We start from the raw sequence: 13847 nt of genomic DNA, 5'->3' as shown, positions 1-13847 counted from the left end.
ATGTAAATCAACATATTATATGGGTAGATAGATGTGCAAATAAAACAATTCAGTATAGAAATATTACAATGACAATCGCTGTCAGTTCCATCTTGAAGGTTGAACGTTCTATGAAAGTTTAATTTCTTAAAATAAAAAGTTTATCTGCAAAACAAAGTCTGAATGGAATCTGCACACTAAGCAGTTCGAGCTAAACTAATTGCAGAAAAAAATTTAAATATCAACTTTTTAGTGAAATCATGAACACATTCCCAGCAATCATGCGTCAGTACATTTGAGCAAACAAGCCCTTAATATATATTTTAAAGAATACGTTTTAGTAGCTGCACAAGAATGTAATTTGTTAAAATCAATTCTATCCCAGATTAATATGCATAGACAAATATTTCATTTGTAGGTTGATTTCCTGAAAAATTGAAAACTGCATGCTGACCGGTCTTACACAGAAACAATAGGTGTGTTCAAACGTCAACTCTGCAATATTTTAGTACCACTTAAATATTTTAATATATTTTTTTTTATATTCTCAGTTAGATTTTATTTTTATATTTCTGTTTTAATTTAATTTAAGTTTTAGTGATTTTAGTTTTTTTATTATTATTATTTAAAAAAAAATTTTAGATTTTAGTTTATTTAGTTTTAATTACTTTAGTAATTTAGTAATACAGTGCCTGTATAAAACCTGTATTATTTAGGAAAAATACCAATGAAATGGGGTCTATATTTGTTTTTACTAGTTTTATTGATAAAAACATCAAAATATAATATTTTTGAACACTTATATTTTTGAGCAGTAAGAGTTTTGTGTGCAGTATTAGCGGCAATATGCGTCGAGTCAGAAATCTATGCAGTGCTGCATGACGTTAAACACACCTATTAGTTCAGCCAGCAGTGTGCTGCAGGAATTATGCATTTTTGTAGGCCAAAACCCAGAAATGAGTTTTTAGCATTATAACACTTTCAGTCCTGAAGTCAATTGGTTTTCTGAAAAGGTTTTTGGTTAAATATCTGAAATAAGGTCTGTGGTTAACACAAGCTCAATATGTTCTCATGTTTAATTCTACAATATAAAATACATCAGTAATACTTCACATGATTTAAAAAATATATTTTACTTGTCTTGAAAAAGGCGGTTGCTAACAAGTGGCTAATTGGGACTATAGAGGTTAAACGTCACGCTGAACAGGTAAACTCATCTTCTCATATGTCTGCTTTCGCAGCCTCACTGGGTTTTATAATCATGGTCTTACAAACTATTCACAAACTTTCAGGGAAAAGTTATTTTTAAAAAAAATACTGAAAGAATTGTCAGAAGTGATGATGACATTGAAGTCATGCAACCAAGGTGTAGTTAGTTTATAGCCTACATTTAGCTTTTTACTTCTGGCGATTGTATTTAGGCTTCAAAAGTTGTGTTTTGAAAAGTTGTGTTCATTTGTGAATATGAACTTTTTGGTAACAGATCTTATTTTCTGTAATAATCCAAAAGCTTTAAATTACCATCGTTACAAAAGCCAACGGAAAAGTTTTTGTTGAGGGAATCAGGTTTATGCAAACTTCCAGACTGGCCTACAAAAATATATAATCTCTGCAGCTCTCTCTGTGACAAGTCATGGGTGGGACTGTCTGTTTAACCAATCAGATTGATTAACAACAGTATTTTAAGATTTCCTTAGTGATGCTAGTGGTGCAGATTTCACAGCTTTAGCTACTCTAAAAAATGTAAAATTCTCTCTATGCTTCTATTTTTTTGTAAGCATTGATCAATTACTGTTGTTTTATGGTGGGTGTAATTTTTTCATATCTGTGTGCGTAAGGATTGTGCATTCATTATTAGCAGAACAGACATTGTCCCTTACAGAGACATCGCTCTCTCAGGTCTGCAGGCCTGATCACCATCTCACGGACCATCTCCACCGTCCCAAACACCGGGTAAAGCTTCTCTGTGAACCTCTCGCTGTATGTGTAGATGTGTGCACGCTTCTGGGTGTCATAGAAGGATAGCTGCCCCTCCTCATAGTCCAGATAGACCCCCACCCTCCGCGGGATGTGCGACTGGGGAAGGGGTGTGGGTGGTGTGGTCAGGGCCTTGAGCTCGGAGCCCCGCTCCAGCCTGAGGGTCAGGTATCCGCTCTGGGTGTTGAGCGGTCTGTAGCCTTTGCAGAGTGCTGATTCTTTGGCCACCCCGAGACGCCAATCACGGTCGCCCACTTCTACCTCCCAGTACCGGCGTCCCGACGAGAAGCCTTCAGAGCCGAGACAGCACCACCAGCCATCGAAGCGCCGCAGGCTGTGGGGAACCTCACGCCGCTCCAGATCGCACTTCATGCACTTGCAGTCCTCAGACAGAACCAGAGCAGGGTTGGCCGTCTCTGGGTCAAGAGACACCTCCACTGGAAAACAGAGCAGCACTTATTAGATTTATGTCTTACGCAAGGAGTCTTACAGTTCTCAAGAAATTGAACAGTGGATAGAAAAAAACTGCACACTGCCAATTTAAACTGCCTAATTTTGATGTAGATATATATATATATATATATATATATATATATATATATATATATGATTAATTATCTAAAAAAGGTGATATTCTATCTCAAATAAATGCAGTTCTCCTGTAAAAATGCTTTAATGTTTTCAAAAAATTTTATTATTAGAATGATTTCTGGAAGATCATGTGACACTGAGGACTGGAGAAATGATTCGAAATTAGTGCTGTCAAACGATTAATCACGATGAAAGTTTTTCTTATATGTGTGTGTACTGTTTATTTATTATGTATATATAAATATAAACACATGCATGTATATATTTAAGAAAAACAAGTTGTGTTTATATATTAAATGTATTTTTATATACTATAAAATATAATAATATAAACCTAAATGTATATACATGTAAATATTTTCAAAATATATAGTGTGTGTATTTATATATACATAATAAATAAACAGTACACATACATATATCGTAAGAAAAACTTTTATTTTAAATGCGATTCATCGCGATTAAACGTTTGACAGCACTAAAAGAAATATTTACAAATATTTTAATACTAATATTGTTTTACTGTATTTTTAATCAAATAAATGCAGTCTTGGTGAGCATAAGTGACTTAAAAGACATAAGAGACCTTATCAACCTAAACGTTTGACACATACCTGCAGCATCACATATCCAGTTCCACACTGAAATGAAAAGCAACATTTCTGTCTTACTAAATAAATATTAGAAATAACAGAAACTATTGCATTGACAGCCTTGATGACTATAGCTGCTGAATTTCAATGCATTTAAATGACATTCAAAAATTCTTTATTTGACTGATGAACCTATTAACCTCTCACCTATGTGTGGAATGTAGCCTGTGCAATCTAAAGAAGATCAGAGAGAGAAAGATTATCAGAAAGCTTGTTTTCATGTCTAAACTAATAAAACTGCTGTATGTGATTTTTGGAATATCACATATCTGATTTATAAGCTTTGTTTTTGAAATTCCACTTGGTGCAACTAGTGGAGCAGAAATCACTTACAGCATCTGTAGGTAACTATACTTCAAAATCAATTCTGGGACATTAATGTCATTGCCTTCTCACCGATCTTCTGGGTCTTTTGTTTTTGTACCAGCCACAGTCTTGGAATGAGCTCCTACAAAAACAGAGTTGTGCTTAATGTCAGTGCTGCTGGTTATTAGATCAATTAAAAATGAAATGTGCTCATTTTTAATTTATGGAAAGTCTTTGAATGTTGTATATGTTTCCAGAGACATCACACCTTGTCCAGATGTTCCCCGAGCACGGCCCCTATGAGCAGCTCCACAGCAGACTGCAGGTGTGACAGGTGACCCCGCTTCCACTGCAACTCCACGTCATCCAGCATCAACAACACCGCCTCACCCGGCCAGATACCGTGCTGAGAGAGAACGACCAGAAGCAAATATAGATTTTTTTATAAGACATTTTAGAAACAGTCACATTCAAAGTTTTCAAAAATGTTCATTTGTGCACATCAATGGAGTTGTTTGTAATGAGAGAACGAGACGCTTCAATTCATCTGCCTCAACCATGATGTGAGTTTGGGCTGTTTAGCTATTTAGTACATGAAAGAGCAAACTGCATTTATTCAGGTAATGTTGCATAATGCATACATTCTTAAAAATAAAGGTTGCAAAAGAGCGATGCCACAGAAGAACCGTTCCCTAAAGAACCTTTTAGTGAACATTTCCCAAGAAAAGCCTTTCTTAATGAGAAGAACATTTAGTAAGCTGAGGAACATTTTTCCACTTTAAAGACTCTTGTATGCAACGGAAAGGTTCCATGTCATACATGGACCATAGATGCAAATAAGAACCTTTATTTTTAACAGTATACTACTTTGAAAAATTGGAGGTAGTCAGGGTTTCTGCAGGTTTTATGTCTTTTCAAGACCAAGTAAAAAAAAAATTAAGTAATAAATCAAAAGGAACACAATGCGTCAATGTCATGAAACAGGTCCATGGATTTTCATTCGCTCGCCACCAGAGGTCACTCTTCCATCAAATCGACTCTCACACGACACAGACTGTTACATATTACCCTGGACTGCATTTCCCATCATTCATTGCACTACGTACACACAGCTGTCTCAATCACACGCTCACACCTGAGAATTATCACACAATCACACACCCTACTTAAACCATGGACTTCCTCTTCCTCTCTGCCGAGTATTGTTCTGCGTATAGCACTCTCCTAGTGTTAGCTGCGATACGGAACCTATTTCTGATTTTCTAGTCTGTGTTTCCTGGATCTATCGTTGTCTCGCCATTTTGACTCTGTTTGTGCTTCACTTGGACTATTGCTCATGTTTCTGGATTACTTCTCTTGTCAAGCCCTCTGGATAACGTTCGCTGTGGACTGACTCGTGCCTGGTTTGGATTATTCTTGTTTCTCGTCTGTGCCATACATGTTTGCTGGTGTTTTGACCACGTCTCTGTATAATAAAGCTTGCAAATGGATCTGCACGTCTCTCGTCTCCTTCACTCTGTTGCAGAGTTGTCTAAATGTAAATGTCTACAGAGCACACAAGTTATATTAGCAACACTAACTCGTTTTTTAATTCACTTTATTAAAAATAAAGTAAATTTATCTTGATTTGAGGAATCGGATGTTAACACATTTGAATTGCAAACTATCCCTTTAATGAGTTTCTTCTGCTTAATACAAAAGAAGATATTTTGAAGAATGTTGGTTAATAGTTTCTGGTAGCCATTGACTTCAACAGTATTTTTTTTTTTCCATACTGTGGAATACAATGACTACCAGCAACTGTTTGGTTACCCACATTCTTCAAAATATCATCTTTTGTGTTCAACAGAAGAACAAAACTCATACAGGCTTAAAACATCTTGAGTATGAGTAAATGACAGAAATTTCATTTGAGTGAACTGTCCCTTTAAGAACTTTTTAATACCTACAGAAACCCTGGTAGTATATTGTCTACTCCAGGGGTGTCAAACTCAGTTCCTGGAGGGCCGGAGCCCTGCAGAGTTTAGATGCAACCCTAATTAAACGCACCCGATCCAGCTAATCAAGTCCTTCAGGCTTATTTGAAAACTACATGGTTTGTGTAGACTAACAGACTAGCTGGCCCTCCAGGAACTGAGTTTGACACCCCTGGTCTACACCATGCAGTAAGCTAGAAGCGTTTGGCAAATCTGTCATTCTTTTAAATGAAAAACAATACGGTAAATCTAATTTATACAGCTTAGCGGGCTGTGCATGTCTCTCTCAGGTCAGTCAGTGAGGTCGTTTGTAATCAACCCAGTCTGACAAGAGGATCATAGCAAGGTTAATATCTTAATTCTTAATCAGAGAGCAACCGGAGACTAAGACCAATAGAGAGAGTAAAATGCTTCATTTACAGCATGGATTGATATTAAATTACTAACAAACCAATTACTCTGACAAAATGAATGTTGTATCCATTAATATATTCATTGATATAAACGTATTTGCTATATAGAGGCTCATATAAACTAAGCTTGTACACGCTTGATTAAATTTCCTTAAAGGCTTATGCTTTGTAGACAAATATAATGCATGTCTGCCTATGAATTTGTTTTGCATTTTTTTTTTTTGTATGAATATTTTCAATACTGTTTGAAAAGCATCCCAGAATGCATTTTATGAAGTTAGATTTGATAGTATATATGCAGATGTATCTTCTGAATCTTCCTCACCGGGTGTCTGTTGCGCTGTCCTCTGGTCCAGTCCATAATGATCCTTTTGTACGGGCCCATGTCATATTCTCCTCCCTGCTCCAGCATACTCAGTAACTGACTCTTCCAGTCCCGCTTTTCTGGATGCAGATCAGCATAAACTTGCATAGGCGTCTCAGTATTTTCCTGCATAATGAGAAAAAAAAAAAAAAACAGAAGACCTGGAATATAGCATGCCGGTTATGGACTTTTATGGTGCTTTGGAATATTGAAATCTCCAGTTGTATGGCTTTGGAATGAACATAAACTACATCTGGACAGTTGAATGTTTGTATCATCTCTATGATATAAAACCTTTAATAACCACATCTAGAAAACTTCTGATCTAAATCCCTAAATGCAATTACATTTTGCAACATACAGTATTTTTGATTCAATATTAGTAACTCTGAAAATAATTGCCTCAATAACTTGAGCCCCTTGAGCTGACATTTATGACGCAGTAACCTTTTTAATAAACAGCCCGTGTCTAACTCAAATCAATTACTTTGATTTCTCAGACACAATGTGCTGACAACAAGCTTTTTAAAAAGTACACTAAATCCGTGAGGCGGACGCCCTGGAGCGAACTACAGCTCAAGGACACAAAATTCCTGCGGACTCTACTATAACTTAAAAACAACCCACGATTAGAGCTTGATCCTTTGAAAACTGACACAGAATTTTAAACCCTTAAGCCACTGGAGCTGTCAGTCAGCCTGATAGAAACAGACTAGCTGGTTACTATGGGGACTGGTGGCAGTTTGTGTCTAAAGAAGGATTTTTTCTAAATATAACACGAGGCTCGAACCAACCAACACCAGCCTGTAATTAAAGCCATGCAGATCCTGAGAAACAACAGCTCTCTGAAACAGAGTGTGTCTTCTGTGGCTACATGAATACAGGAAAATCAGGCAACTATATTTACTGAGGAACAGGATTGTGGATCATTCAGAAATGAACAGAGAATGCTTTTTACATTTCTAACTATATCCCGTACATGGAAGAAGTGTCACTTAATTTTACGGTTCAAATCTCACTATTAACTATGTGCCTCAATACACTCCTAATTTGCTGCTTATTAATAGTTAGTAAGGTAGTTGTTAAGTTTAGCTATTGGGCAGGATTAGGGATGGAGAATGGCAAGTGCTTTATAAGTACTAATAAACAGCCATATGTTAATAATAGGCATGCTAATAAGCAACTAGTTATTAGTCAGAATTGTTCCCTATACTAAAGTGTTACCAGAAGTAGAATTCAAATGAATTTCACTGCTCTTTATAATGTTTGCATAAAAATATGGATTTCATTTTTAAGTGTGAATTACACAAATTGTCATACATAGACATACATTTATATTTCATTATACAGTAATTTTCTCATAATTTCATGAATTTTCTCTTTCTCATAAACTTCTCAGAATTCTATTTGAGTCTCGATGAAGCAGCTTACAAAATATAAACATGTTGAATTTGTTGCTCAATTCAGTAAATTCATCTGCCTGTGGTTCATTTCAGCTCAGGTCCTAACCTTCATCTCCAGGATGTTGGCGGTCTCCACGATAAACTCTCGACAGGTGTGTGGAGGCCATACGTCCCCTCCGGTCCAGATGTGAGCTAGAATATCTGACCTCTGAAAGACATCAGCATAAGAGCTTCCAGCATAGATACACAGAGTTTGAAAGTGTGTGTGGAAATGTTTTCAATAACTGACTACAGAGCTGGAGAAAAGCCAGGTAGAGGAACAATGCAACCATATATTTGTCTTACCTGACAGATCCTGTTGAGTTCTCGCGCGAGCTCCATTATAAACAGCTGACTCTCTGTTAACGGCTCTTTCTTCACGTGTTTCACTCTCCTCCGTGTCTCCTGCACAGACAGTTGGGATTTATGGAGTAACTTAGGCTCCATCCAGGAAAATAATAGCTAAACTTTTTTTTCTGAAAGTCATGAACATCTCCACCACATTATGGGCTGGAAATGACAGTATTTGGATTACAACTGTCGACTAATTTCATAGCTAGCATTTTATTTATCCTAAATATTTTTACACATAATATTTTCATATTAAATCAATAATTAAACAATATTTTTACACATTTTCCACAAATTTAATAGTTACAGCTTGACTGGAAATGATTATATATATATAAAAAAATAAAAAAATATTCAAATATACAAGTGATATTTTCCATAATTTTCCATATTTTCTTCATCTAACATTTCAATTTGCAGCAGGAAACATTAATTCACAACTAAACTAGTTTTAATCAAATTAAACTAATCTGACATAAAAACATGTAGTTGTGCCAAATATTTTGTCGTCTATCCTAAATACACACAATTACTGTATACCATATTTTCATATTAAACAATTCAATCATATTTCATAATTTCTTCATGTTTTGACAAATATTCCTTGACTGTAAATAACTATATTCAGAATAAAAGTGACATAAAAATATATTCTGTTCACAAGTGATATTTGCCTTAATTTTCCTTATTTTCTTCATACGCCACGTCTCACATTTCAATGTCTCATTGATAAACAAGTACACTACTTTATTAGCAGGAAATATTGTTAGTTGTGGTGTAAATGATGAATAAGACCGATTGATAAAAATCTACTCATCGTAAATAAAAGTGTCTGTAGTTGAAGTTCAAAGTACATAGCTAGCATTTTATCAAGCCCATCCCTAATACACACAATTATATAATATTTCTGATATTAATGAGTTTCTCTGAATTACTGAAAAAATCCTCTGTTGCAACAAATGAATGAATGAATGAATGATCTACTGTACCTTCAGACGAAACTTGAGCTTCTTGGCTGGCTCAATGAGGAACTGAAGGCAATCTTTCATCATATTGGACAGCCTGATGTGACCCTATTAGAAATCTGAAAGAGACGGAATGCAGAAAACAGCAAAAGAGGGAAAGAGAGAGATTTGGGTTGTTTAAGATCAGTGTAACAGCTGAGAAAGATGGGAGGGGTTTGTAAAAAGCCGTACTTTCAAAACTCAGCAAACTCAACACGGACTCAAGCTGCAACAACGCATTATTTTTTGATCGCTCTGCAGCTCTGCTCCGATCAGCTCGTTACGACAGTGGGTCCAGGTCCAGAGAGACCCGAGGAAGCAGCGAGAGCACTTTTAATGGGTGCTTGGGGACAGAGTGGGATGTAATTGTGCTGAATCAGCACGTCTTCTCAGCGTTTCTCCAGCACACCCACAGAACCTGCCAGAGCACCTCGACACTCAGTCGATTCCTTATTCCAGCCCCAAATCTTCACAAACCAATGCTAAAATGTTGAAGAGCAGCTTATAATATACACGCAACATGGCACAAATGTCTGAGACCACTAGTGAAATGGCTTCTATTTCACATTTTCTAATTTAATACAACATCTTTAATTACAAAGTATATTATAATCATGACAATTTGAGACAAATGAAAATAATAAAAAAAGATTTTCATGATGTAATTTTTAAAAAAAAGCTTACTTTAGTAAAGTCAGGTTATTTTGACATTAAATGGAGTAAACCTCAAACTTTATCATTTGGAAAATCTTCATTCTTATTTTCTAAAAAGCTGTACATGATGGAACGTTTTTATTGATATTTATGAAATCAGCATCATCAATATACAACCCGAATTCCAGAAATGTTTTTTAAATTTTAATAAAAGGAAAATTAAAAGAATTTCAAATCACATGAGCCAATATTTTATTCACAGTAAAACATAATAACATAACAAATATTCAAGGCAGCGGCTATTTGCACTAAGTGAAAATAGCAGTATTTTTTAACAATATACTATTTACACTGTTAAAATAGCAAGATTTTCTGCTATTTATAGTACTTATTGCATATAGTGGTAATTACCTTCACCTCAGTATTGTAGTACATTATAAAACAGTACGCAATAATAACGTATTGAGTGTAAATTGTAGTTTTAATTCAAATTATTAAATGGATGCCACCTTATTGGGACAATAAATCCTTCCCGGCACCTACCCTAATCCTACCCGTTACTTTTATTTTCAACTTTTTGATTATTTCCTTCATTTTTATTGAAAATAAATGCCTTTTTGATGCAATATGAGATTTGAAAAGGGCAAAAGGCAGACTCGAACTCGGGTCGATCGTGTCAAAAAGTACATGCTTTACCTTCTATACCACTGAAACTGATTACAGTCTTTTTTTAGTGACTAACCTAATCACACGTTAGTGGACGCTAGTGTAAATAGACATTCCGAATATTTAAACTGAGAAACTTTTACAATTTTACGCACAAATTGAGTTCATTTCAAATTTGATGCCTGCTACAGGTCTCAAAATAGTTGGGACGGGGGCATGTTTACCATGGTGTAGCATCTCCTTTTCTTTTCAAAACAGTTTGAAGACGTCTGGGCATCGAGGTTATGAGTTTCTGGAGTTGTGGTGCTGGATTTTGGTCCCATTCTTGCTTGATATAGGGTAAACGTACCCATTAAGATCACATACCCATTAAGCACACTTCCAATTTTGAGATCAGATTATAAAAAGAAAAAATAATTTATTATCCTACTTGATGTTTTAACCAATTGATATGTTTGTTACTATATACCTCCTGTAATTTCAAGTCAATAAGATCGTTGCACTCTGAAATATGTTTGTCAATGTGTTCACACTATCTGGCGCTCATTTTGAAAGCTGTCACTAAAAGAGGAGCCCCTTAAATGAGTGTTTTTTTAGATGTTTAAGCCTTTATTTTGGGTAAGTTTCACTACTTATTGTAAAATTAAGAGATCAATGTTCAGACTTTTGCATATTATAACCTGGAACTTGGATGTGTGCTACGCTAACATATTACTTCACAGGCATTACTGGCTTTCACTTTTATATCCATAATATTATAAATTAACAGTTTATTGCTGGTCTGTCATTATACAGTACTGTACTAAGATTTCATATTATTTAAGGTGAGCTTAAAGGTACACGACTATGTAAATCACACAGCTTCAGTTAATAATAGTTGTTCATATCACAATATGTATGAATTTAATACATGACCTAGACTATTTATTTAGCAAAATCCTGTCATTTTAATAAATGTTACATTAAATATATAAAAAATTGTTGCTGCTCCAATTAAGCTCAGTGTGCTCTCTTTAAGCACATTGCACGTCTATGTAAATACTTCATAAAAAATCTTTAAATATTAACTGATGGTTGTCACTTTAAGTTAAGTTAAATGATTTTCTATGGAATCAGTCGACTCAAATCTGCAGACTGGCTCTGATCTTTAGCAACTAGCATCAGCTTCTCCAGACTGGAAATCTGTGGAAAATCGTGTAGTGTATTCCAGCCTTAAGAGACTATAGATAAGTGTATAGAATGTGTTATTTAACTGAAAGTGGACTAGTCTAGATGTTGATATGTGCTTAGATGACACTTTATTATGAATATATAACTGATCGACTTGTATGCCTTGTTGCTTGATTTTAGTGTTCTGCTTTTTTTTGTGATTGACTTTGTACCTTCAAAAAATATATATTTTAACAATTATTCTTTAAAAATTTTCCTTAAAATAAACAAGAATTTTTAATAAAACATGATGTGAGCTTAATGGGAACAAAAATGTACCCATTAAGCACAGCCAGACTTTTTGAATTTAATGATGTATATCTTAATTGAAATGCTTTTGTCATTTAAAATAAAATTTAATATTATTTGTGAGATTAATATTTTATTTTAACATAACTTTTTGTACTGAAACCAATATCTTGTGCACTAAAAATGTCTCAATGCAGATTTTGGTGACGTTTACCCTACTTCAGCTTCCTTGCATTTATTTATGATTAACTATACTTGTTGACTGAATGAACATGGCCAGACTCTGATAAGCTTTTATTAATGACCTAATGATAAATTATTTGCCCAAAGTAAATGCAATCATGTTCCTCTGGTGTGCAATAAGTTTTATTTAGGCTCTAATTAACTCGCTCTCGTTCACTTATGATCAAATAAAACTGCTGACTCGAATGAACATGACTAATGAAGGAGATAAAAAAGTTTGTACATTTACATGGTGTACTGAGAAAAATGCACTGCCCTATAGATCACAAATTCCATACATTGAATTCATCAGCTATACCTAAAGTATGTGCAGAGGATAATTTCATTTATTTTGTTAGCTGGACAAACTGGTGGCATATTAAAACTTATTCTAAAACCCAAACTTTCAGACTAGAGTTAAATCTGCCAAACTTGGCTTAGACCTTCAGCCTGCATTGACCTAATAAGCTTTTTTTTTATACATATAGCAGAATGGACAAAAGACATAAGCAGCACCTTAGAAACAACCCAGAACACTCAATTAACTGCATAGCAACACCCTAGCAACCACTCAGACACATTAGCAGCCACTCCATCAATCTGTATAATTGTATGAGTATTAACCAAACTGTATAACTCTCTGTCTAGCAATAGGTACTTGTCAGGTTGTTCTGGTGTGCACTTGTTTTCATCCTGACAGATTGTTGGTATTGTCACACCACGTGTCAGGTCTGAACAGGGACAGATTAAAGAGGTCCTGACAGATTCAGACACACAAACCACGTGACCGAGCACAAGGTGCAGATCTCCCGCACCCACACTGATCCTTTAAGCGAATTAAACCAGTACAGCCCTGTGTGTATTTTTAAGCATGAGTGAGTAGGTGGTGTTGGATATAGTAAAAAAAAAAAAAAAGGTGCTGAAGACTCCTTCGTAGTTATTAAAATGCGAATATTACGTATTTGCATTTTATTAATACAAAAATTAAATAGCAATTATTATTATTATTGCTATTAATATTAATAATATAATTTTATAATATAATATTAATAATATACTTAATAATAATCTCATGTGTTAATATGACCATTTAATTTTCCCTGTCAGAGCATTTAGAAAACCTAAATAACAGAATATACTTATTCTTCCATTAGGTTTATGCAGAATGTAATTATTGCAGATGACCAAAAAAAGACAGAAGATAAATAAAGACGTCACGATACACTTCAAACTCAGAGAAGCGCAATGCAGTCATAATATTACGCAGGTGCGCGCATATTCAAAAGTCATTAAACACAGCAGCAGCACCGTTGCTGATTACAGAATAAAATTTTCTAAGATGAAAGTCACATACCTTTCTATTTAAGCTTTTGAAATATCCTCAGAAAGTTTTTCTGCATCACAGCCTCATTTGATGCTGTGCATCTCGTTGCTCGTGTTCTGTATGTCCTCCTCAGCAGTCTCGTGGTGACCAATCAGCATTCACACGTCTTGGTACTTTAGTTATTAGCCTTTTGTCGCGGAGTGATTAACGATCGTGTATTTCCGTAACGTTCCCGAACGACTCCTCGTGTATTTCCGTAACGTTCCCGAACGAGTCCTCGTGTATTTCCGTAACATTTCCGAAATAAGACGAGTGCCTTCTTCTCAGCTTGTTATTTAAGACACCCAGCAGAGGACGCCGTTGTCTGACATTTCTTACATTATTTGCTCTAATTCTTCGACGCAGAAGCCGAAATATGCATTTATATTACATTATATTATATTTGTAATCTCTATTTTTTTCTGTTT

General features: G+C 35.0%; 1 protein-coding gene across 1 annotated transcript; it reads right to left on the bottom strand.

Annotated features, from left to right (window-relative positions):
* Nucleotides 1–606: 606 nt before the first annotated feature.
* LOC306848065 (uncharacterized protein) lies at nucleotides 607–13544 on the bottom strand. Its single transcript, XM_079382390.1, has 10 exons — nucleotides 13411–13544; nucleotides 9042–9136; nucleotides 8008–8106; nucleotides 7769–7870; nucleotides 6221–6385; nucleotides 3775–3912; nucleotides 3597–3648; nucleotides 3348–3374; nucleotides 3162–3188; nucleotides 607–2393 (listed from the first exon to the last, which is right to left on the bottom strand). Exons 2-10 carry the CDS (start codon nucleotides 9102–9104, stop codon nucleotides 1834–1836), a joined length of 1233 nt encoding a protein of 410 aa, XP_079238516.1. The 5' UTR covers nucleotides 9105–9136; nucleotides 13411–13544; the 3' UTR covers nucleotides 607–1833.
* Nucleotides 13545–13847: the final 303 nt, after the last annotated feature.

This window comes from Barbus barbus (genome assembly GCF_936440315.1).
Source record: "Barbus barbus genome assembly, chromosome: 28".
Classification (NCBI taxonomy): domain Eukaryota; kingdom Metazoa; phylum Chordata; class Actinopteri; order Cypriniformes; family Cyprinidae; genus Barbus; species Barbus barbus.
The sequence above is the reverse complement of the archived record's forward strand: the minus strand, read 5'-3'. Positions and strand labels throughout refer to the sequence as shown.

Excerpts from the sequence above, each read along its gene's own strand:
- LOC306848065 (XM_079382390.1), bottom strand. The coding sequence starts at position 9,104 with ATGATGAAAGATTGCCTTCAGTTCCTCATTGAGCCAGCCAAGAAGCTC. Across the intron at positions 8,107-9,041 it reads AGCTCAAGTTTCGTCTGAAG|GAGACACGGAGGAGAGTGAA; the intron begins GTACAGTAGATC and ends CTGTCTGTGCAG. Across the intron at positions 3,649-3,774 it reads TCGGGGAACATCTGGACAAG|GAGCTCATTCCAAGACTGTG; the intron begins GTGTGATGTCTC and ends CTGTTTTTGTAG.